Source organism: Grammomys surdaster, unplaced genomic scaffold (assembly GCF_004785775.1).
Source record: "Grammomys surdaster isolate TR1022 unplaced genomic scaffold, NIH_TR_1.0 126118, whole genome shotgun sequence".
Taxonomy (NCBI): Eukaryota; Metazoa; Chordata; class Mammalia; order Rodentia; family Muridae; genus Grammomys; species Grammomys surdaster.
In genome coordinates this window covers 2,066,291-2,090,511 of record NW_021620926.1, presented here as the reverse complement: position 1 = coordinate 2,090,511, position 24,221 = coordinate 2,066,291, and the positions used below count along the sequence as shown (strand labels likewise).

The 24,221-nt window shown below is 44.1% G+C and overlaps 1 protein-coding gene across 4 annotated transcripts in view; it reads right to left on the bottom strand.

Moving 5' to 3' along the window:
- Positions 1-556: 556 nt before the first annotated feature.
- The window catches only part of Bach1 (BTB domain and CNC homolog 1), a 34,934-nt gene continuing 11,269 nt past the window's right edge, over positions 557-24,221 (bottom strand). The window contains exons 1-6 of one of the 4 annotated variants that reach the window (XM_028756362.1): positions 20,802-20,882; positions 19,066-19,359; positions 14,240-15,583; positions 11,929-12,135; positions 4,104-4,534; positions 557-3,930 (exon numbers count right to left, since the gene is read on the bottom strand). In XM_028756362.1, the coding sequence (XP_028612195.1) occupies positions 3,903-3,930; positions 4,104-4,534; positions 11,929-12,135; positions 14,240-15,583; positions 19,066-19,299 (2,244 nt within the window). In that variant the 5' untranslated portion in view covers positions 19,300-19,359; positions 20,802-20,882 and the 3' untranslated portion in view covers positions 557-3,902. Of the gene's footprint in view, positions 4,535-11,928; positions 12,136-14,239; positions 15,584-19,065; positions 19,432-20,801; positions 20,883-24,221 lie in introns of those variants that run through there. The other 3 variants (XM_028756361.1, XM_028756363.1, XM_028756364.1) reach the window with 3 other exon arrangements.

Here is a 24,221-nt window from a genome sequence, read left to right as displayed (position 1 = left end):
AAGTCCTTGATGAATAGATTTGAGAATCTTCTGTGTGAATGTGTTGTGTGTGTGTGTGTGTATACACATGTGTGTTGGTGCAGGCATTTGTCTGCCTGTATCCTCACTGGCCTGGAACTTACTAAATAGGCCAGGCTGGCCAGTCAGAGAGCCCTAGAGACATGCCAGACTCTGCCTCCCTGATTCTGTCATTGTTAGGCACACATGGCTCAAGGACCAGTGGCAATGGTCTGGAATTTTTTTAATGAGTTCTGGAAACTGAACTCAGATCCATGGCCAAGCTGTACTAACTAACATACCTCCTCACACCCTGATTGATAAACACCCTTTACATGTACCTACTCCACACACTGAAACTAAGGAAACCAAATGCAAGACTAAAAAAAAATCTGTGATCCTTCTGATACCAGAGAACTGGGAGGATTTGTTCCCCCCCCAAGACATAAAATATTCAACTAACAAAAATTCTCCCCTATCAATGCATAATCTGACTTGTAATCTAATGATTGACATGGTAAGTTCTCATGAGCAGTGAGACAGGAATGTACAACTGTAGTCAACTGAAAGCCGTGTTAGGAACTTTATTAACAGTCTAGCATCACCATCTAAGACTTATACTGGCACATCCAGACAAGCACATTTGAAAGAAAATGTAATTAAATATTATAAGGTATACTACTAATGAAACATGGGCTTAATAGGGCAGGAATATATAAGTTCAGTGGTTTTATTTGCAGTTAGAAAAATTATATTATGAAAGATACAAAAAAATTATTATTATTATTTATTTTACAATCAGTATGCCATCTTTTACCATTATGGCTTAAATTTTCATTCTACCCAACAGGTGTCAAAAGAATAATTTAGTCCATGCCTTAATAAAACAGTTAAAATATTTACAAATTCAAAATAGATGTTTTCATAACTGAAAAAAGTTCACCTGAGAATTCACTGTAACATCGCCATTTGCTTCTCTTTCTTTCCAAGTTGTTAACACAGCTGAGAACTCTCACACCATCTCTGCCATCCCTGTATCGTGTATGTTGAATTCCTAACATAAAATTGGCTAAGCATCAAGCTACAGTAAATTGTTATCTTCATATTTATTTTGAATAAAAACAATTTAACAAATTATTTTGATTGTAGCTACAGTATTCAAATAAGGGGCAAAAATTTAAAATGACATTATTGTATTGAGTCAGACATAACAGCTTTAAAAAAAAAAAATCCCTGGGCCTTGAGAAGGCCAGCTCATACAACACGGAGCTCTGATTGTGTGACTATGCAAAACGCCAACTAAAAACATTGTCCAAGCCCTGCATGAAGGAAAAGGCATACGTTGTACACATATGATCCTATCATTTGTCTTCGGCATCCCCCACCCCCCAAAAAAATATTTCCTTAAAACAAATTTTCTTAGTAAAGAAAACGTTTTAGAAGTTCACGTTAAAATAGGCATAAATGTATAATGCTATGCAATATATTTCCATTATTACCCACCTTACGGCCCAAAGACAAAGGTAAATCCTGTCCTGTCCACCTAATACAACTTGAAAATCACGAAGGTATGAGGTAGTGTAGTTACTTGTATTACATGCTGGCTGTTAAAAGTAATGCTAAATTTTAAGAAATATTACACTTGGCCAATTACCAGACACCATTAGAATTAACCCTTAATGCTAAACTGTTCATAGATAGAAATTTAAACCAAGTGTCATTAAAAAAATACCTTTAAACTGAGGAGAGAACTGGATTTTATCATAAAATGGTAACTTTCCAAAGCAAATATTTACATTTAAAGCAAAAGATGTGACATATGTACACACAAGAACCGATGACAGACAGCCGAGTGTACAGTGAGGTAGGAAATCCATTGGCTTGTATAAGATTTTACACTTTGTAAACCAGAGAAGTTTTCATATTATTTTATGTTAAGTTGAAGTCTAAACTTACAAATATCAAATAGCTGCGTGGGGACATATACATACATATGTATATATATGTATGTATATATATGTATGTATATATATGTATTTATACATATATATACATGTGTGTGTGCGTGCATATATGTATATGTATATATGCACGCACACACACACAGAGACAACTCTTTTGTAACATGGGAAGCATTATCACACAGCGAGCACTCTTTCCCAGGCAAACTGAGTGGACTTTTCAAAATTTCTAGGAAAGAATTCCAATTTAATTTTCTCTTCCAAAGATGAAACACATATTCCCCTCCTCCCTCTCTTGCTGCACCTCAAGGAAAAAGGGCAATATCTGATAAGTCTAAAATCATAAAATATTGCTGCTGGTCCCCGTTCGTCTCATGGCAAACATCAGCTTGCCAGTGACTGGATACCACTCAGGGTAGTGTGCACTTTCTCGCCCCCGTCCCTCCCCCCTCCCTCTCTCCCTCTGTCCCTCTGCCCTTCAGTAGATGCAGCATGCAGTGCAGTGTCTCTTTCAGGTACATGACCTGGAGTGACCTGGAGAGACGAAGTCCTATTGACTGTTGCCCTGCACCCTGACACAGGACTCTAAGTGCTCCTGGGAATGGACTCCCTTGTTGGAGATGTCTGATGCAGAGCAGCTTCAGACTTCAGGCTCTCCCCTGCTCTCAACAGGGTAGGAGAGCTTAAGGGTCAGACCCTCCCCAAAGTCTGAAATCCTATGTACCCTAGGCATATAAAGTAGCGTTCAGAAGACTTTGCATGTACTGTTTTGACTACAACCTGCCTCATGAGATCAGGACTGAATATCCCACATCTCGGTGCTCAGAATACCTCCAATGTTAAGGCATCTCACACTCCTTGAACAGGGATATTGAACCTGTAAAAACAAGGTTTTGTTTCCACTGCTGAGATCTACAAGGTGAGATTCCAGAATGGCTAAGAATCACTGAAAATGTTACGGGGGTAACTGCTCAGATTCTTATCAATTCATTTTCTACCAACATTAAATAGGCACAGACTGATCTTTCAATGGCCAAGTCAAACTGGTGTGTGTGTGCCTTTACACCATACCAAATGGAGGAATAGGAAAAAAAATAAAGTAAAAGGATTAAATCTGGTTCTCAAGTGCAAACCCATAATGGCCGAGACCGAATTTTATCGTTTCAAACGCCAGTACAGTCTCGGATGTTTGCCTCAACACGGCTTTTTTACAGACCACAAGTCTTCACTAGGATACCAACGAGCTGCTCTTCTGGTCAATGTAGACATTTCCCTCTCCTTGACCCCAACGCCCTCAAGGTCATCCGTGACCTGCAACGAGACGATTGACAGCCTCACACAGAGTGAAGCTCTCCCAGACTGTGGCAACTACGGTTCTGGCCAGATTGTGTGCACACTCAGGCCGCTTCGGCCTAACTCCCAACTTCTTCCTCCATGGGACAAGAAAAGTCAGGGAACAGAAGATTCCAAACAGCCTAGACAAGGTGGAGACTAAAGAGAGGAACAGAAGTGAGAGCAGAGAACATTACACTTTCTGATTTGTGCAGCCAAAACTCCTGGTCAATACTGAGGACAGCAGAGGCCTCCAGCTCAGGCCAGCTGTGGCCTTTGACTAGGCCCTGCCAGGACAGCCTCAGTCACCAGGTCCAGCCCATGCTGGACTTTGGTAGGAGCTGAGGAGCAGAGTGTTAGAGTTCAAAGGAGATTTCTTTTCCACATTACAGCTCTGCATAAACACTGAGTACCCCACTTCTGGGGAGATCACCACTGCACTGCTTAGGGAGGATTCTTCTTTCTGATCAGTAGGTTATCCCCAGCCCAGGAGGACTGTGTGCAGATGCTTCGAGCTGTCAAAATGAATACTGTAGCTTCCATTGCTGTAGTTATTTTGAACACTAGGAGATTATTACCTGGTCACTCTATATTTTCACATACAATTTCCCATCATCCAAGAGATAGCACGTCAGATCTCCTAAGAAAACCAAAGAGAACTCAGGGTCATCTTAAAGAGAAATTCCCTCAACAGAAAGCTACCAGGAGGAAACAGGGCTGCTAAGCAAGAAGACACGGCCACACTAGGCTCTCAAGACAATGCCAGCACATCAGAGGGAAATCCATGGGCTGAAGGATGCTTGTGTGGCTTACTCATCAGTAGTACACTTATCAGACATCTGCTGACAGAAGTCTGAGATCCCAGCACTCTGCTGACAGGGCTCCAACCTCGTGGCCTGCTCCGGGACAGCTGCGGTGGTTGGCTGGGACTCCTGTATAAGCTCCTGGCTGGCAGAGCTGCTTGCTCGTCCACAGGGAGGCGGTGCAGTTGGAGGCATGTCAGACACACTGAAAACTGATGTAAAACCAAGCTCACTATCGGGAGTACTTTTCCCTTTCTCAGAAATTAAGAAAGAAAGCGGGCAGTCTGAGGCCGAGTACTTGGCGAGGATCTGAATCTGCTCTGGACTCAGAGCGGCTTCCTTGCACACTTGTTGACAAAGTCCGGTAAGGTTCTGCTTTGTCTCCCCCAGCGTCGACAAAATGTGATCTCGCTCCTTCAGCAAGCTCTCCTTTTCACTTTGCTGTGCAGAGGGGAGAGAGAACACAATGGTGTTTATTGTGTCCACTGACATCTCTAAGGCAATCAAACACTCAGTTGTCTACAATGTCGTCTTCAGTAAGATCATGCTGAATGCTGCCTTTCAATCAACTCAAACACACACCCATGCCAACTCACCACAGACACACACGCAATGTTTGCTGCAGCACTACTCACAATACCTAAAAGTCAGGAGATCGACCAAGATGCCCAACCACAGAGGAAGGGGTGGCGTGCATCAGTACACAGTGGAATCTTTTCCACTATAAAGAAAAACAAGGTTATGTTGTTGCAGGAGAGCAGATACTACTGAAGTTTACAATAAGCAAATTAACCCAGTGTTCGAAACACAAATGTTCTCCCTCATATGTAGGTCCTTGATTTTTATATAGACACATAAAAATCACATATGATATGAAAGCAGAAACAAGTCTAGAGGAACAAAGAAGACTAAAGGGAGTGGGAGGTAAGACAGGGATGAGGACGACGTTCTCAGTGTACAATATGCGCTCATATGACAGTGTCCTCATGTAATGGAGTATATATATACTATTCCAAGTACATAGTATTCCACGCACAAGACATACATAAACTGAAAGTTAAACACACAGACACAGACAGACACACACACAAACACCAAATACCAAAGGCTCATAATACTTCATCCAAAACCCGAGTCAGTCCCTATATTGGAATTCAATACAGGTATGCACACAAGTGCTCATATGTGTGTAAAGTTAGCACCCACCACCAAACATCTTTATACTCTTAAATGAAACACTGAAATATCAAGTAAGGTAGAAAGTAGGGGAAAGAACTTGTAGCTGGTTATCAAAATGGGCTGGGTTCTGGCCACGACTCCAAGACAAACTCACTGTCAGAAGTGCTTGGGTTTGAACTGTGGGTAAGTACAGACTTGACCCTGTGTGGAGACCAATAGAGTTCCTAGATTAGCCCCTGAAACTTATCTCACCGCAAGACTCAGCTAATGCCTGCTTTCCTGAGACATGACTGTGAACCCAGCATTATGGTCAATGTCTTAAACATGCTACCTCATCTATAGAATCCATACAGTGACTTAGTAAACAGGAGTAAGACTTCAGCATACCCATACAAGATGCCGGGGAGGTCAGTTCCTATAGCGTAAGCAGTGACAGGGTTAAGAAAGTGTACCACTTAAGTAAGTTTTCCTGGTCTGTCCCTTCTGCCCACACCAGGCATCACTGCCGCATTCCCTTTCCCCCTCATCCCACCTCCTCCTTCACCTCCTACCGCTCACTTCTAATCTCTTACGTGCTAGGCAACCTAATCATCGCGCTGCTTGTAAACGAGAGTTAATGCTAACTGAGGGCCAAAGGTTCCCACATGAAAATGACTTGTGTCTTAGGGAACCAGAGGCCACCGCCGTCTGCTTTCTGCTCACTGACAGCTCTACAGAGCCAGGGTTGCTGGAGACCACTGAGATGGGGTATTTCAGCAGTAATTTCTAACTGTCAAACTTTTGGTCCCTCAGACACAAAAACAGTTTAAGGGTAGTAAGAGCTCTGCTAGATATGGAAGTGCTCTTATGGTTTCATATTCACAAATATATTTCTACAGTGTTATGTGAGAATTCAATTATTAGTGGTGTTTGTAAAACATTAAGATTATATCATATTTTAAAATATGCGATGAATAGAAATTATTGTTATAAGCACAATATAAATTTTTATAATTCAAAGCAATTCTCCAATTTGTTCGAATTTCTATATTTCTTTTCAAACAGGAGCAGGTGAAGAGTGAACATGCACATGCTCGTTCGTGTGTAAGCTGGCTCTCACTCAGCCATTTCCTCTTACACCGCATTTGTCAGCTACAGACTTCAGATCAAATCAATCTGCAGGTGTCAGGAGGAGAGCAGCACTGACTTCTATTCCTGAGAAGAGACACATTTCATACCATCTGTGCCCTCTTTTCTTTGCACCTCTCTGCAGCTCATCCTAGTGGGAGCAGAAACAAGACCCTGAAAGAGAGTAAGAACTCTCTTTACTCAGTGACAGCAATACCAACATCTGGCTTCCTCTGTCCCAGCTGAGGTGAGGCCATTCTCAACAGCAGTAGACTAACTGTCAAGTACTGCCAGCCTTTTAAATTAGGAAAGGTTAGCTGTAACGGTGACTGTGTGGGCTTCCTCCCAGAAACCAAAACCACTGCTCAGAGACGTTAGATCACAAATATTATGTAATTTCTGTATCTTCATGTAACTATCTGTCTATCTATCTATCTGGCCCCTCCACATTCACATTCACACTGCAACACAAAATAAAAATGTCCAAGAAGAGTCAGGGGACGGCTCAGTGGGTCAAGAGTGATTATTGCCCAGACATAAGGATCTGAGTTCAAATCCTCAGAACCCAAGTAAAAAGTTAAACTGCACTGGGGGTGGAAGGTCTTAGAATGACTGTTGTGGCTTGCTGACCAGGCAGCCAAGCCAAAACACAGCAAGCTGCAGGTGTGCTCAAAGGGCAGAGGACAATGGAGAAAGAACCCGAATAGCCTCTGGCCCCTCATGAACACACGGGAATAGGATGCACTCGTGCCCTCCTCCCACAGACACATAGAGACAGACACACATACACACACACCAAATGCACCCCAAACATACACCACAGACACACACACACGCACATGCACACGCTTTTAAAAATAACAATGTCCCACAGAAGAGGACTTGTGCCCAGGTACACCACGAGCTCTAGAATCTTCCTTCTGCTCCTCACAGTCCAGCAAGTCCTTCACAGCCACATCTGCAGCAGTTAACTGGTGTTTCCATTTAGTCTATTTTGAAAACATCAATTTACCTGGGCAAGTCAGAATAGTTGCTAAGTAGTAAAAGGAAACCAACACACCACTTCAGAGCATTGTGAGTACTGCCCAACAGGGGAGCAGCAGGAGCTCACAGTGAACCTAGGCAACTTCAGTGAGACACCACCTGGAGACTTCTTCAAAATGGGGAAGGCAACAGTCACGGCTTGCTTAACATCTGTGAGGCCCTAGGCTCAGTACTGGGGCGGGGGGTGGGGGTGGGGGGGGGACAGTGTCTGAGCACCCCAACTTCAAACACGCGTTAACTTCTGAAGATTATAATCATGTGATCCTTAACAGGAACATGCTCTACAACATGTCTTCTGAGGCAACTAGACCGCTGTACAAACATGGAAATGGTGCCCCGTGCAACACACCTGGGCTGAGATCGAGCCTGTTAGCTCCTGGGCTACACACCTGAACAGCGTGTTCCTTCCTGAAGCTGTAAGTGTTTGCATATCCGCACCTATCCAAACATGAAAGGGCTCCGTGAAGACGTGGCTCAGAGAATATGCACCTGCACAGGCCCCTGCACAGTGGAGCTCCCAGGACTGGGTGCTGCTCTGGCTGGAGGGAAAGCCAGCGAGCCAAAGGTTTGGACATGACTGTGTTCACCAGGGCCCTGGCAAGCATATATTCAGGCTATCCTAACTGCTTCAGTGCATCGCATTTTTTTCTTCAGTAGTAAACCTAGTTCATTATAAATTGTTTACTTTATACTTCAGGGTTATTTTGTAACATTTGAAATAACATGGCAGCCGGGCAGTGGTGGCACACGCCTTTAATCCCAGCACTTGGGAGGCAGAGGCAGGCGGATTTCTGAGTTCGAGACCAGCCTGGTCTACAGAGTGAGTTCCAGGACAGCCAGGGCTACACAGAGAAACCCTGTCTCGAAAAACCAAAAAAAAAAAAAAGTATTGAAATAACATGGCTTACCATACAAAAATAAGATAAAATAAGACGGTGATGGCAGAGTTCCAAATGTACCTAAAGTTAAGTACAAATACTGTGCAGCTATAGCAAAAGTATTTTTTGTGTCCTTAGCCTTTCTGTATTCCTTTTTAAAGTACTTTCAAAGTATTTCATAAAAAAAAAAAAAAAAAAAAAAAAAAAGCAGCACATGCTGGCCTGGCTTGCATAGAATTAGCAGTACCAGTGTACCTGATGACACCACGACACCTTGCCCCTCTGGAGGGTCTTCAGGGGTGTGACACACATGGAAGAACTCTTGTGATAACTCCGGTTCCACCAGCTCCCTTCTGAGGACCTGCCTGGGGCTCTACTGAGAAGGGCTCACCTTGCAGAGACAGGTACAAGGTAGTGTGGTTGGTTTGTATTGTGTTCTCCATCATCCCCGCAAATAAGTAGGTAACAGACGCTCCTCTCTGTCAGGGAAGCTTTTCAGGGGCACTTGTTTCATTACATTAATTTACTTGGAGGACGGTCAACGTGCCATGGCACATATGTGAAGGTCACAGAGAATTCTCTCAATCCATCATGTGGGTTCCATGGGTTAAACTCAAGCTGGGCACCAAGCTCTTTCCTCACTGAGATGGCGTTCTAGTCTGAGAATCAGACTTCTAAAGGAATCTGCTGTGGTCTATAGAAGTTACCACTTTCTCCATATGTTCTCCTGCAGATTCCCTTCCCCCGCCTCACCCTATGTATGGTGACAGCAACCTGTGAGCTTCCCCACGGTGGGGAAACTGATTCAGCAGAGCACTGAATCATGCCATGATGTCACCATGTGCCATGCATCTGTAGTTTAAGCATCACATTTTATACTTCCGGCAGCTTTCTCATTATTATTTGCTAATAAACATACTTCTTGCCACCCCTCCTTTTGGAGAAGGGCATGTGAGACAGGAAAGCAGGACTGACATTTATGTGGAGTGCACCCCTTGGCTCTGCACCTAGTGTTTGTAAATGACTAGGATGAGAGAGGTAAGGATTGAGTGGGGTTCAGGGATCCCACACCCACTGCCCAGCTCGACCACACAGAAGCCACCAGGCTCTCCAGGCAGGGTTTTGTGACAGAACTGAACTGTGAGAACAGCAGACTCCATCAGCCGTATGCGTGGGCTGCTCTGAAAGATTCTCAGCTCTCTGCTCTGGTCTCTGTTCTGCAGTCACACACAAGGACATAAGCCTCATGAGGTCAGTCCTCCTCCTTCCTCCTGGGGCATTTAGAGATGACTGGAAGTGTTACCATGTTCATGAATGCCTTAAGAGCTGGGAGCAACCCACTCATGGGTTCCTAGCTCCACGCTGTTCACAAGACCTGGCTCTGTCCTCCAGACTCCCCCTTAGAGCAGATTACTCCATCCACTCTGAGGATGGTTCCTGGGTACTGTACCCAGAGTCTAAACCAATACAACAAGTAAACAGGACTAGCTATTTTGATTTCTGTGTTCACAATAAGGCCACAAAACTGGAAGGCAATGACCTTTCTCTGTTGATAAAAGGAGCCCTTCAGGGCTGAGAGGAAGGGAACAGAGGAGCCCCGATCAGAGTTCACAGCTGAGCTGGTCAGTCTTACAAGCTAGGGTCATCCCAAAAGGAACCTCAGCTGAGAAAATACTTCCGACAGATGGCTTGTAGGCAAGCCTTGATTAATTATTGAAGTGGAAGACATCTACCCACTATGGGCAGTGCTACCCCTGGGCAGTTAGTCCTGGTTAGCTGAGCAAAGCCACAGAGAGCAAGGCAGTAAGCGGCACTCCTGTGTGGTCTCTGTTTCAGCTCCTGCCCTGACTTCTCCAGATATGGACTGTGGACAAGGAAGAGAAGTACACCTCTCCTCCTCAGGTGGCTTGTGGTTGTGGTGTTCAGCATAGCAATAGAAAGTGAACTAACACATTGTCAGGAGGAGACATGAGGAAGGAAGCCAACAGAGGCCTGGAGAGCTGTCTGTAAGTAAACAATGATGTGGCCGGAACAAGAAATCACTTGGATTTATTGGGTGCTGACTCTAAGTGATCCTTGGGAGTTCTGACACAGCAAATCATTCGCTCGTCACAAACGAACATCTTAACTACAAAGTGGTAAGTAAGATCCCACCCACCCCACACTTTAGACTGCATCTCCTATCCTCCTCATCACCCTAGATATATAAACTCTGCTTAGAAAAAAAAGTTATCCAGCAACCTAGTATCTGCCTTTAGTCACCAAATATGGGACCTCTGAGCCAGGTAATGGCAACCTGCAAAACTACTCTGAAACACACAGCCCATGCCCTGTGCATAAAATACAGTGACTCTTCAGCAGACGTGTTTATTTTCTGGAGTGAGAAGACTGTGACGCCCAGCTGGGGGAGAGTTATGCAGGAAGCAGGGGCAAGTGCTCTAGTTCACTCCTAAGACAGCCCCACGTAACCAATAGTGTAAATAGCATACACCACAGTAACGGACAACAAAGACTACACGCTCATCCATCCAGAGGCACCCAAGCGCTAGAGAGGGATACGAAAGACAACCAGAGTGTAACGGTACTTGCAGGCCTGCTGCCTGTGTGAGTCTGCTCTGTGGTCCTAGGAACTCTAGTCAGTCTGAGGTCTCACCTGACTTCTTCATCGTTCTACAGAGTTATTCTTGTACCTTTCCCCTAAGTATGTGTGTGGTATATACATAATAAAGTACTCTTAAAACCAATCGTTCTACAGAGTTATTCTTGTACCTTTCCCCTAAGTATGTGTGTGGTATATACATAATAAAGTACTCTTAAAACCATAAGAACATCTTTTACATCTTACTGTTGCTAATCTTGCTCAGAACTACAATGTTCTTGAAGTGCTTGAAGACCAATTATAAGCACAGCTTTAAACTTTCACCCTTAATTAGCAAAGACACAAAGCTGAGTATCTGAGGACTCTCTTTACTGTCTCCAGCTGCTGCTGCCCTGTCACCTAGCCCATATGTGGCCCTCAGTTGGCCTACACCCTCACTATCCTCTCACACAATGGAGGAAAATTAATAATTTTGCAATTAGCTTATGCTTTGAAGCTGGAAGAGATAGATCCAATAGGCAATCACTCCGTGCACTGAGGATCGTGCCGCAGCTCAGAGGTTTCTACTCTAACCACATCACGTCAGACTTTTCCCTTGGCAGAGAGAGCCTGGTTCATCTGCTTGGTCTTGGTACCAGAACAATTCAGGTCCGTAGTTCTACTCAACTGGAAAATAGCTTTTACAGGAATCAAACATCATAGATTAAAGTACTGTATAATTGCTTTAATCTTTATTCAACCACTAAGGATTAGATAGAACAGTCATTAAATTGAAAAATCATTAAAAAAAAAATACCCAGAAATACTTTCCCACCTACACATTTTAGTATATCATGCTAAAAATGTAGAATGCATACAAATACAAAGAATTAATGAAAACTCTATTTTATATCTTCTAATCCTCCTAAATATGTCCTAATTTCTCTTAAATGGTACTTGAACTCTGAATCTTACCTTGGAATTTAAGTAATTATTCTACAAACAGAAAGATCTGGGCTTTAATAACTACGAGATATCTACCCACTCACCAGCTTCTCGATTTCTGATTCAAGGTTCTGGATACAGTCAAGCTTCCTCTTGCGACAGCGCTGCGCTGCGATTCTGTTCTTACTCCTCCTGCGGATGTCATGGATACAGTCCAGCTGCTCTGGGGTCAGTTTGTGCATTTTCAACAAGGACTGGAAATCATTTCGTGAGAGTGAAATTATTCGTTGAGCATTGAATGGCAGTTTCACCTAGAATGTGAAGTAAACATTAGGACCTACTGCAGAGAAGTCACGCACTGCACATTAGCTACACAGGAAGACACACATTACATTTTTCAGAGACTTTAGCACATTACAAAAGACACACCTTGGGTTGGAGGAATGGTTCAGAGGTTCAGGGTGCTGCTGGCCCTGTAGAGGAGCTGATTTCTATGTTCAGCCTCCATATTGGGCAGCTCACAACTGACTCTGACCCCAGCTCCAGGGATCTAACACCTCTGGCTCTCTGTGGACACCAGCGCGCGCGCACACACACACACACACACACACACACACACACACGGACACACATATGCACCTAAGTAAAATAAATCCTTAAAAATTAGTTTCTACATAATCTACCCCAGTAAGAACTAATAGTCCACCTGACACTATTGGCCTGGGAGAGCATTCAAAAGTCAAACAGTTCAGCAAACCAGACACACCAGCCAAACAGTAATGAATTTAAAACGAACTTACCTTACTACTGTATGTTAGTATTTTACTAGTTAATATGTTACCAACTTCGTTAGGTTTTGCCTAAAGCATTTTTAATATGTGTTCCTCAAAAGCTAAACATCTCACTTGCCAATGAAGAAAGTATTAGAACAAATTAGGAATATTTTTTCCTAGAATATTTTTGGTCAGTCTGTTTTGGAGGTGCCAGTGACTGAACCCCAGGCCTTACAATCCATCTCCCTTCAGGAAAAGCAGCTTTCTCAGACTTACACCCTCTAATTGCTACAAAGCAAAAGACAGTGGTGAAGAACGGGACACGGAGAAATGGGTCCCGATACAAGGATGCCAGGAAGCAGTACCGATGCGATGAAAACCAGCATCAAGTTTCAGGAAGATTAAGGTGCCTGCCACATAGTCAGTACTTCCTACCCCCAGGTACCTGTCCAAATGAACTGAGTTCAGACCTCAAAGTCCTTTCTACACGCACTGCAGCACTCTCATTCACAACAGCCCAAGCAGAGAGACCACCTGAGCCCTACACATAGCTCAGTGGACAAAAAAAAAAGAAAAAGAAGAAAAAAGGGGGCGCATGTGCACTCTGTGGAACTCGGTCAGCCATACGAAAAGGAAAGCTGCGGTCTGAAGAGCATCATTACACCAAGCAAAATCAACCAAATTCCATAGAATGAATCCTACATTATCTTACCTATTACAGGTGATAACTAAAACAGTCAAATCAACAGCAACAGAAGAGCGGTGGGCCTCACGCTGGGAGGTGAGGTGTGGCAAGGGCGTTCAGTGAGTTTCAATTACAAAAGCAGGTTATAGAGATACAGCATGCTAATGCAATGAACAGAGCTAAAAACGCCATGCTGTGCACTTAGGACACTTGCATAGGCAGGCCTCCTGTTATCACAGACTTGAAATGCAAGTAAAACACACATAAAAAGGAAACAAGTATGATTGAAAATTATTTAGAGAAGCAAAATGAGAACAGCCACTGTAAAGAGAAGCTTGGCTTTTGACAACTAAAGGTTCCTTATTTCATACGCACGGATCCCTACTTTCTATTACTGAAACATATTTTACAGAAGCAAACATCAAGCAGTAAGTACAAACTTCTATACACTGAACGCACAGATGAAGCTTGATGTGGTTAATATAAGTTAGTAGCTGCAAGTAACTCATGCTAAATTATTAAGATATTCATTAAACAAATACTTAAAATGGCTAAAGAAAATAAAATAATAAATAAAATCAATAGCTATGAAAATTAATTCAGAGAAAGCTTTCCCTACACACCACAATCCTACAGCTATTCACAGCCAGCCACAGCTCACATACCAGACTGGTCTCAGGTTTGACAACCTGGGGACTACAGGCACTAGAGACTAAATGATGCTCTCGCTTAAAAGTTACCACTTATGAAAGACTTGCTGTCCGGTCTCCTTACTGAGGAATGTGATTACAAGTTACTCAAGCCTGAGTTGTGGTCTCCTCCACAATTAATACGCCCAGCAATGTGCAATGCATACACACACTCCACTTCACCACGCGGGAGCTTGTCACGTGGTCTCCCCCTCCCCGCATCCCCATGAATGGCCTGGGTGAACAGCGAGCGCACATGTCCACTCACCTCACAGTCCTGCTCCCTGGCAGAACAGGACTCGCTGTCGCCTTCTGTGTCGGTCTCAGAGTCATCTCCCAGGCTAATCACACAAGCATACGGGCAAGGCTCCTGCTGAGGCTCCGCAGTGTAATCATAGTTTCCAATTTCCAAGTTGCTTGAGCAGCCTTCAGAACTCAGAGTACTGATAAACGGGCAGTTGACGGAACTGAGAGTTGTGAAGGTCCGCTGGCCTGGCTCTGGGCTCTCGCTGATCCTGATACCCAACCAGGGACACTCAGACCGTCTTTGCGAGTAGCCCTGTTCTAAGCCATCTTTGGCCACAGCAGGCGACAACTGCATTTGGCAAGGCGAGTCCGTGCTGCAAATGTCACTCCAAAAGCCTTTGGCCAGGTGCTCTGCCACCTCTCGCTCCACACTACTCCGATCCTCAGACGCAAGGCTGCTGCTGTCTTCTTTGGGGCCCATGTTAGACTTCAAGTATAAATCCTGATTTTCCAATGGCTTCTCATCCTGGCCATCTGGACCCGACAGAGGCTTTTCTGTTTTCACTGTTTTACTCTGCATCCCAGCAAAGCCCACGTCTCCTGACTGCTCATATGTGTGTAGGACTGACAGGGAGTAGAGCCCGTGAGGTCCTGCAGAATCCTGAGGCAAGGACGTCACTTCGGTCTGCTCTGCAGTACACTGAGGGGTGGGGTCTTTGCACTTTGTGTGTTCACTCTCCATGGCTGGCTTCATTCCTTCACATTTTAAAATCACGTGTAAATCTGCACAGCCCTGTGCTCCCCCTAAACACTCAAGTTCGGATGTCTCATTTGGCTGGACAGAGGCAGTATGGACATCTCTGATGCTGGATTCTAGAGTTCGGATCTTGTCAGTTCCAAAGGCTTTCTGGAACTTTCTATATTTGGGGCATAAAGATGGCAATGCCAGGGCTCCATCCTTGTCCACGCACATGGACTGGCATGTCTGACTGGCACTGTCTTGGAGGGGAGGGGATGCTTTTACATTGCCCTGACACCTTTGGGAGTCACAAGGAGGAGTCTGAACACTTTTCTTTTCCAAGAATTCATCTGCTTCATCAATTTCTAGGTCTTTCTGTTCTGAAAATGAAAATTTAAAATCTGCCTTCTGACAGTGTGAGGAGAAGCATTTTTTTCTTGCACATTCCTGCTGCTCTGAGGTGGAGTCCAAAAACTTAAACTTGAGAAACTGAAAGCAGGATTCCTCGATATTGTGTACGCTTAGAAACTCCACACACTTGTACACTTCGTCAACATTGTCTTTACTTAAAATGAGTTTGGCAGTGTAGGCGAACTGAATTAAAGGTTCAAATCCTTTAACTGTTACCTGTTAATACACAAGATAAAGATAAACATGTGGTTCAACAGCTGTCTGATCGAGACAACAGAAGCAGCCGAGCAACAGGGAGAGCGCAAACTGATCTGGGATCACCAAACAACAGACACGTCAATTCCCTAAGAAGAGATAACCCTGTAGGACATCGAATGACCTTTTCACAGGGGTCACCTATCAGATACCCTGCCTATCAGACACTTACAATTCATAAAAGTAGCAAGATTGCAGCTATGAAGAAGCAACAAGAATAATTTCACAGTTGGAAGTCAGCACAGCATGAGGATCTGTGTGAAAGCGTCACAGCATCAGAAAGGTGGAGCTCACTGCTCTAGGAAATGTCAAACTAAGGTTAGGCAGAGTACAACCCCTACTCAACAGGACTAAACCTCCAATTCTGTAACATCACATCAATCCGTGCTACTCCTAAGACATGACCACGATTCCCCCATGTGGAAACAACTCTCCTATGAAATAAAGCAGGGCGGATCCACCCATTGCCCTGCTAGAAGAAAAAGACAATGACTGTGCAGGGTGTGTAAGGATAGCATAGCTCCCAGAGACCAAAAATGTGAGCAGCAATAAGCCACAGAGGGGATTTTTAAGAATGAAGAGCATTGCTGCAGAGAGAGCTCCGAGATCACAGGCACCAGCAGTTCTTGCAGAGACTCTGAGTTCGATTCCAGCACCCCACATGGAAAGGCTCACGAATGCTATCACTCCAGCTCTGGGAGATCGGATGCCTGCGCTCGCACCTGCACTCGTATCATACAGATACACATAAGCACATAAACATGTAGCTAAAAAGAATAAAATAATAAAAATAAAACAAACAAATAAATAAATAAATAAAACAAATCTTTAAAAAAAAACAGAACTACTGTCTTGTGCCAAATATATCTAATAGTAACATTTTTAATGATCCAGACTGCAAAGGTTCTAAAATTCTGTCTCCAGGCACTGAGCAGCAGAACCTTTGAGCATATATTTGTGCATTTATACTGACTCTGTATTTGCCAAGCTGGGCAGAAAGAGACTCAAAATGTGCAGAGAACACTCAGCCTCACATTAAATATGTAAATTACTCCAACACTTTTGAGTTACTATCAAACTGATCAAAAATACTAAGACTTGTCTAAAACATGCTAACTTTATAGCATTTAGCTTGAAACAGCTAAAAAAAAAATACACACCAACAAATTCTTTAAGAAGAACAGAACTGGATCATTTTCAACGCTGGTGGAAAAGTCCAATGGACACCCATTTTAAAAAGTCACTTGGTCATTTCTTATAAATCTAAATGTGCAACTACCTTATTAGCAGAAATTCACTTCTGGTTTTTATTCCTAATAAATGAGACCGTGACAAAAAAAAAAATTCTATACCAACTTTTATCTGTACCAGATAAAAACTGAAACTAGCCGGGAAGTAGCGTCGCACACCTTTAATCCCAGCACTTGGGAGGCAGAGGCAGTCGGATTTCTGAGTTCAATGTCAGCCTGGTCTACAGAGTGAGTTCCAGGATAGCCAGGGCTACACAGAGAAACCTTGTCTTGAAAAACCAAAAACAAATCAACAAACAAACAAAAAAACCTGAAACTAATCTCAGTTCCTTCAATAAGTAAAAGGTTCTAAAAAGAAGAATTAAGACATAACTATTATAGCATTCATCAGCAACTCAGAATAAACTGTTGACACATGAAATTGAATAATATCAAGGGAATGATCCTAAGTGGGAAAAGGGCAATGCAAGAGGGGCACACAACCCTCAACAGTCCCACCTACACACCTGCTTGGAAACAAGCAAACTTCACAAGAGGAAGACAGATCTGTGGTGGCCAGCATCTGGAGCCAGAAGAGGGAAAGCGGTCCGGGGCCAAGTGTGGGGAGGAATTAGTGTAAGGAGCACACGAACACTTGGGTGCTCGGCTGCTCTAGATCCTAACTGGCCATGAATACAGGAACCATCACAGAACTCTACAGAAGCGAATTAATGCATATAACAGAACAGCCATCTGACTACCAGGTGTGAACTGTGTCTACAGCAACATTTCTGTGAGAACACTATTAATTATAAAACGTGAGCCATAGAACACTGAGCAAAGACTAAAAGGAAACTCTGCATTACTCTTTGCAACTGCAACAGATATATAATAATCCTAATAAGAATTTTGGTAAGAATTTTCCAAAATATGCTAAAACTATTAAGTAATATATGCAATGTCTGCAATCTACTGTGATAAAACAGTTAAAATATTTGAAGACATGTGACTTATACTTTGTCAGAATGAACGTGAAACATCCAAATATATGCATTATATGTATATCTGTGTATAAATATATACACCTCTCAAAAATCCATTAAACAAACTTTGTTCTACCTGCAGAACCTCCTTAAAGAGCCAGAAATGTGAGCTGTAGAAAGCACGCCGCTGTGACTCACGTCCCTTTGTAAAACACTGGGAAGGCATCCTTGACTCACACCTCAACACTCCAGCCACAGCCACACAGATGCAGCACCAGCACAGACTCCCTGGGGGTTAGTTTGGAGATCATCCAATTATGGCCAACGGGGGAACATCTGCATGATACCTCATATACAATCCATTCTACACACTTCCTTCTCCTCCTCTTCCCCTTACAACTCTGTGTCCAAAGTCAAAATATGCTAATGGCCATGACTACCAAAGCACATACTCCAGTAAACAGAGCCAGGAAGAATAGTGCAGCCAGCCCTCCCCCACCTCAGACAAGTCCCTTGAAGCTGAGACAATGGCAGAGACAATAATATTTATAAGCTTGAGTTATACAGGCAGGGTGGAAATGCGTGTGTAAAACAGGGCTCCATAATAAGACAACAAACCACTTCTTATTTTTAACATTTATTTATTGGAAGGGGGATGAGGAAGGGTTACGCCACCATGCATGGAGGTCAGAGGACAGCTCGCGCGGGATTTACTTCTCTCCTTCCACCATGTGAGTTCAGGAAATTAAACCAGGTCAACAGCTTAGCCAGTGTGTTTACCTGCTAAGCCATCTCACTGGTCAAGACAACACATCACTTCTTTCACTAAAGCACAATGTTAAGAACAAGAAAGAAAACAAGGAGAAATCCACTTATGCATTGCCTGTTTTTCATGGGAAATGTCTCAGGAGAGTGCACACATCCTGAACCAGTGTGCTGATCCCTAATCACACAGCCAGCACCCCCTAAGCCAGAAGCTGTCCAAAAGCTTATACTCCATCAGGTGGACTACGATGTAGGGATTGTATCAAAATATTCCACTGTTCAATGTTAACATCCAAAGTGATAATTTTACGTGTAAATATTCCTACAACAAATGCCGGAGAAGGGTTGCTACAGTGATGCTCCTTGGGATACCCATCTCCCCAGGAGACTAGGGTTTGTTTCAGTTCATAACCAGAAGGTAGCTAGGTAACAATAGGTTGTAATCACCACCTCGGTGGCCCCTCACCTCTTCAGGCAGTGTGATGGTGAGCTCTGCGTCAGTCTGGCCTACGATTCTCGAGTGGAAGTAGCTGCTGCATGCAGCCAGCACCGAGCGGTGGGCTCGGAAGCGCTGGCCCTCCACCAGGACAGTGACATCGCACAGCACGTCCTTCTTCCGCTGGTCATTGAGGCTGAGCAAGACGTTGGTGCTATGCACAGAGGACTCGTAGGCAAACACTGCACTCTCACTCACAGACATCCTGGGTGGCAAATGGGATCAGGGAGAGCAGTGGAAAGCATGCTTCTCACTGTCATCGACCTGCAAACACACATGGAAGATGTCACTTAACAAATCCTGTGGGAACTGTGTTTTAAACGACAAACTGTGAGTATAAATTAAAGTATGTACTTGTCTCTGACACACACAAAAAAAAATGAAACCAAAGTCTCAAAGGAACCATCTAAATTCATTCAATAAGCTTCAAGTAAAGCACACTGACGATAGCAGCAGCTCTACTTTTAAGGCAAGAATCTGAGAAAGTGCAAGAACTTCCTGAGGCCGGGGCTGCCTGGATATCTGAAAGGAAAGACAATCCACACTGAGGACAGGTTTGATCTGGGCAAAGGGCTGCCAGAACCTTCAGCCAGAATCCCACCTGCTACTCAAGAGTCCACTGATATGAACAGGGTGGGAAGGTCACACATTTGGGTATGACAGCCTCCCCCCGAACCCCCATGTTCCATTCACCCACAGTGGGGCGAGATTAGGAAAAGGCTGTGCCTTCCATCTAGAGACTCCAATCAGCACAAGGTGATGTTGGGTCACCAGCACGGGAAAGCGGCTCCTCAGGACACAGAAGTTGAGTTCTACACACTGCACTCTGGGAGGTCAAAGTCAGGCAAAGACATGACATCACCGAGAACATGGTCTATAATGCACAGAAAGCCTTTCCCTTCCTCGAAATGTTACAACATAAGAGAAAGTCATCACAACCTATTTGGACATAAAGTGGCTTCCAAACATTTGTGATCACATGCATAATAGTGGCACTCGCAGAAAGGAGGTAACTGAAATACACGCATGGCTATTTATCTCTGACATGACTGTTCTGATACACATACTCTGAGACACACAAGAAACTGTAACTGAGAGTCTAAGAGTTGCCACTTTCCCGCAGGCCCCTCCCCTCACCACGGTCTGTATTGAGCATGCCCAGTAGTGTGAATCCCGCTGAAGCAGATCAAGCGCAGAAGCCCCTCTGCATCGTTCTTTTCTCCTGACACCTGACTCACTGCCTGGCCACCAGAGGGTAAGGGAAGGAGACACTGTCACTCATTCAGGTTTGATACAACAAAAGAGAGAAAGGAGAAATCATAACTACTCTCACAGTCCACACAGAGCACAGGTGACTTCCACCTCCCAGTCCTGGTGTTTTAGCTATAAACACACAAAATCAGTTCAAAACTTCTCTTCTGCTTCGCATTTGCTTTTACACAGGTAAAAGATTAAACTCCTTAGAAGTGTAAATGAGAGCACTGTCTTTCAGTATGTGGTTAAACTCTGTATCAGGTTAAGGATCCAGCCCGCCTTTAGCAGATCCAGCCGAGCACACAACAGCACAGTTGACTATGAATTAAACATGAGGGTGAGCAGAGCTTGGGGTTGTACTTCTGCAGAAGGAACAGATAGATTCTTTATAAATGGTTTTTCGTGTTTCCATCATCAACAAAAGGAATAACTAGGTACTGCTAAGCAATTACCTTTCCAATATCCTATTATCCAATGAAGAAGGATGGGAGCTCCAGGGCCAGGAGTGTCCTCCTTCAAGGCAGCTGTCCACACTGACCTTCCAGTCAAGGCAGACTCCACAGCTACCATCTGCCCCATGATGGCTCTTACACCTTCCTGCCTCCCAACTTAAAAACCTTTAAAGGTGTGTTACGTGTCCATTTAGCACAGCCACGGAAAAGCCTAGAGACGGATGTTACCATCAGTGTGCAACGTCAGGAGCTCAGCCCTCTCCACCAACGTTCTGTGTATGCCCTTGTCTCACCCCACAACAGCTTTCCAACTTGCCATTTCTCTTCTCCTTGGAAAGACAGCAGGAGCTGTGGGCAGAGAGCATCAGGAACTGATCTGAACACCATGAGAACCCACTAAGAAGGCTAGGCTCTCTCCCTCCCAGAGGATCAAGTGCTGGTCCCATTTGGGATCTCAGTGCTCCCATGGTCCCCCGCAAAACACTCCTCACTTAGGCAGATACAGATACACAATGATACAATTCTGTGCTGAGGCCTGGGGCCCTTGCCTCTTACCCTTCTCTCCAGCTCTAACCCAAGTCCTCATTTGTACAAATACTTTTTCTCCTACACTGCTCCCAAGCTTACATGGGTACCAGTGTAGTTACACAAAATTAAAAACTAGAAAAAAAAAAAATGTCATGTATCAGCATTTAATTCTTACCCCATACAAAGTACTCTGACATTTTCTACTTTTTAAAAATTAATCCCAGGAACTAGAGATATGGCTCTGGGGTTAGGTTTCTTGCTATTGAGGAGGGCGGAAGTCTGGATCCTAGTACCCATTCTGGGCAGCTCACAACTTCCTTTAACTCTGGCTTCAGGTACACAGCCATCTTCTGGCCTGCCCCTCTCCATCTGCCTGCCTCTTGGATGACTTCAGCCAGCTGACTCCTCAAGACCTTTAAGTTTGGCCTAGATGTCACAAGTTTGTCTAGACTGTGTTCTGTCACAATCCAAGTACACAGCACTTGCCCAGATAGAGACATCTGCTGCTGAATAAATGGCTTGACATTTTAATACAATCCCAGATCATGTAATACAATCCAAATCCAAACATTCCACGTAGCTATCGGTGAATGGAAATGCACTGATCAGGGCTCACAGAATGAGGTGCTTAGATGACTTTTGAGAACCACAAAGGCCCTCAGGATCCCAGCTCAGACCTCTTGGAGATACAACCCTAGACAAGTAGCTTAGGAGTAAGGACCACCAACTGCAAACACTACCACTACAGTGACTTGCAACGACAAAGACACTTCAACATCTGTCCTCATTACTGAGGGGTAGTACCCAGGAGTGTTACAAACTAAGTGTCAGTAACCATCTTCACCTAACACCTTAGCTACCTAATGACCATGCACGGTTCAACGCCCACCTTAACCTTATGCAGATCCTTAACCTGAAGCAGAGTTTAAGTACGTACTGAAAGACAGTGCTCTCATTTACCTTCTAACACTTCTCAAACCTAAAAGCAAAGGACAGCACTGCAGGCACCCACATCTGAAACTGCTGACTTATTAAAACCAAACCTAGACTCACTACACTGGACTAGTTCTGTATTCTCAGAAATGCGCCACCGCCCCACTCAAAGCAAGGGTGTGCTGACAGAGCTGCTGACTCACTCTCTGGAGCTGACCAAGGATGAACATGCACTTCAAAACTTCCTGAACTTCAGTTGGGAAATGTCTGTTCTCTACCCATGGTGTACAAGTTACATTTTAATAGGGCTGTTGTTTGGTTGGTGTTTTCACTTTCAAAATGACACTGGAAAATAAGGCACAGGGCTCTGATTCATCACGATGTAATGACACTTCAGATAAGGAAAAAACTCAACATAAAGTGACCTAAGATGGCAGGGCCTTGTGTGTGAGGATAAAGCTACAAGTGTGAGAAGAACTATTTACCACACAAATCCCAAGACAATGATGTATGTTGTCCGTATAAACAAGACCACTGTCCAAACCTTCTGTCTTCACTGAACAATAACACAAGGTCTTTTTACAACGGCTACCTGTACCACTCTACACATGAGGTGCCACGAGAACACAAATGAAAAACAGGCTTATTCAAGAACTCACCCTAGATGCTCAAATGCAGGATCCAGGGTAAGTAAACAAGGCAGCAGCTGTCAGCCAGTCACACAAGATACCCAATAGGTATTACAGCAAGTACTGAAGTAAAAGCTGGTCACTGTTCACTTAACCATACTACTTAATTAACGAGAAAAGAGTACTGTCAAAAGAATCCTGTCAATCGTGTGCATGCATGTATGTGTGTTATGTGTGTACACACAAATATGTACGTGTCTAGACAAACACTGACCGATGGACATCAGAGCTGATACACACGGCATTCATCTTGGCTTTTCTGTGTAAGCAGTGCCTGGATCTGCAGCTGATTCAGCTTTCTGAAGCTGACTTCCTCTCCTTTCTAGAAGGTTCTTCTCCTCAATGCTTCTGCTTCTGGCTGTCCTCATCAGCTGCGGTGACTTCATGTCCACCTAACTGGACTGCATGGCTTTTGATGGCAAGCTCCTGACTCCAACACTTTTCTTGATTCTTGATCAACTTCTAACTCCCCAAGTCAGTTCCAAGCTACCCAGATATGAGCGTTCTGAACTCTGGTAGTTGGCCTTACATAACTCTTTCAAGTAGATGACAGACAATGGACACACTATGGTACGTACACACTTAGCCCTTTGGCTTGGGCTGGGGGTGGCTTTTATTTTTCTTTAAAATGTTAAAAATTAAGATGAGGCTGCCCACAGAAAAGAATCCTCAACATTATAATTTTTTTTTAATTATCATTCTAGAGTTTTCAAAAAACCTTAACATCAAAATTCATGGAAATTCAAACCAGCAGCATCTTCCCAAAACCGTAAGACTCGGTCAGTTCTCTTAGCCTTAAAGAAGCCTAAAGCAGGGTTTGACAAGAAATGCTGCTGAAAATACTTTTTTTTTTAAGCCCAAATGAACAACAGCAGCAAAGCAGAGGCCAGCAGCACCCTCCAAGAGGGCATGATTGAAAGCTAGATCAGGAAGCCCCTGGAGAAACGGTTAAAATGTGCTACAGCTAAAGAGGCATAGCTTTCTAAAACCACATTTTTAAGTTAGCATACAAAGCAATGGGCTTCACCCAGCACTTTCACACCCTGTTCTAACTGGTCCTCTTCAGCTGTGCTCCCCACCCACCACCGCTCTTCTCTCTGCTTCCACCCCTCCCCTCCGTCTCCCTCCCCCCAACACCTCCTTGTGCTTTAGTGGCAGTGAGGGATGGGGGGTTGGGGGGAGTCTTTCTAAAAGTAGAGAAAGACACCCAGACCCTGGCAACACTGGAGAGCAGCTCGCGTGGGCTGGACTTCTCCCTCTTCCCAATCTG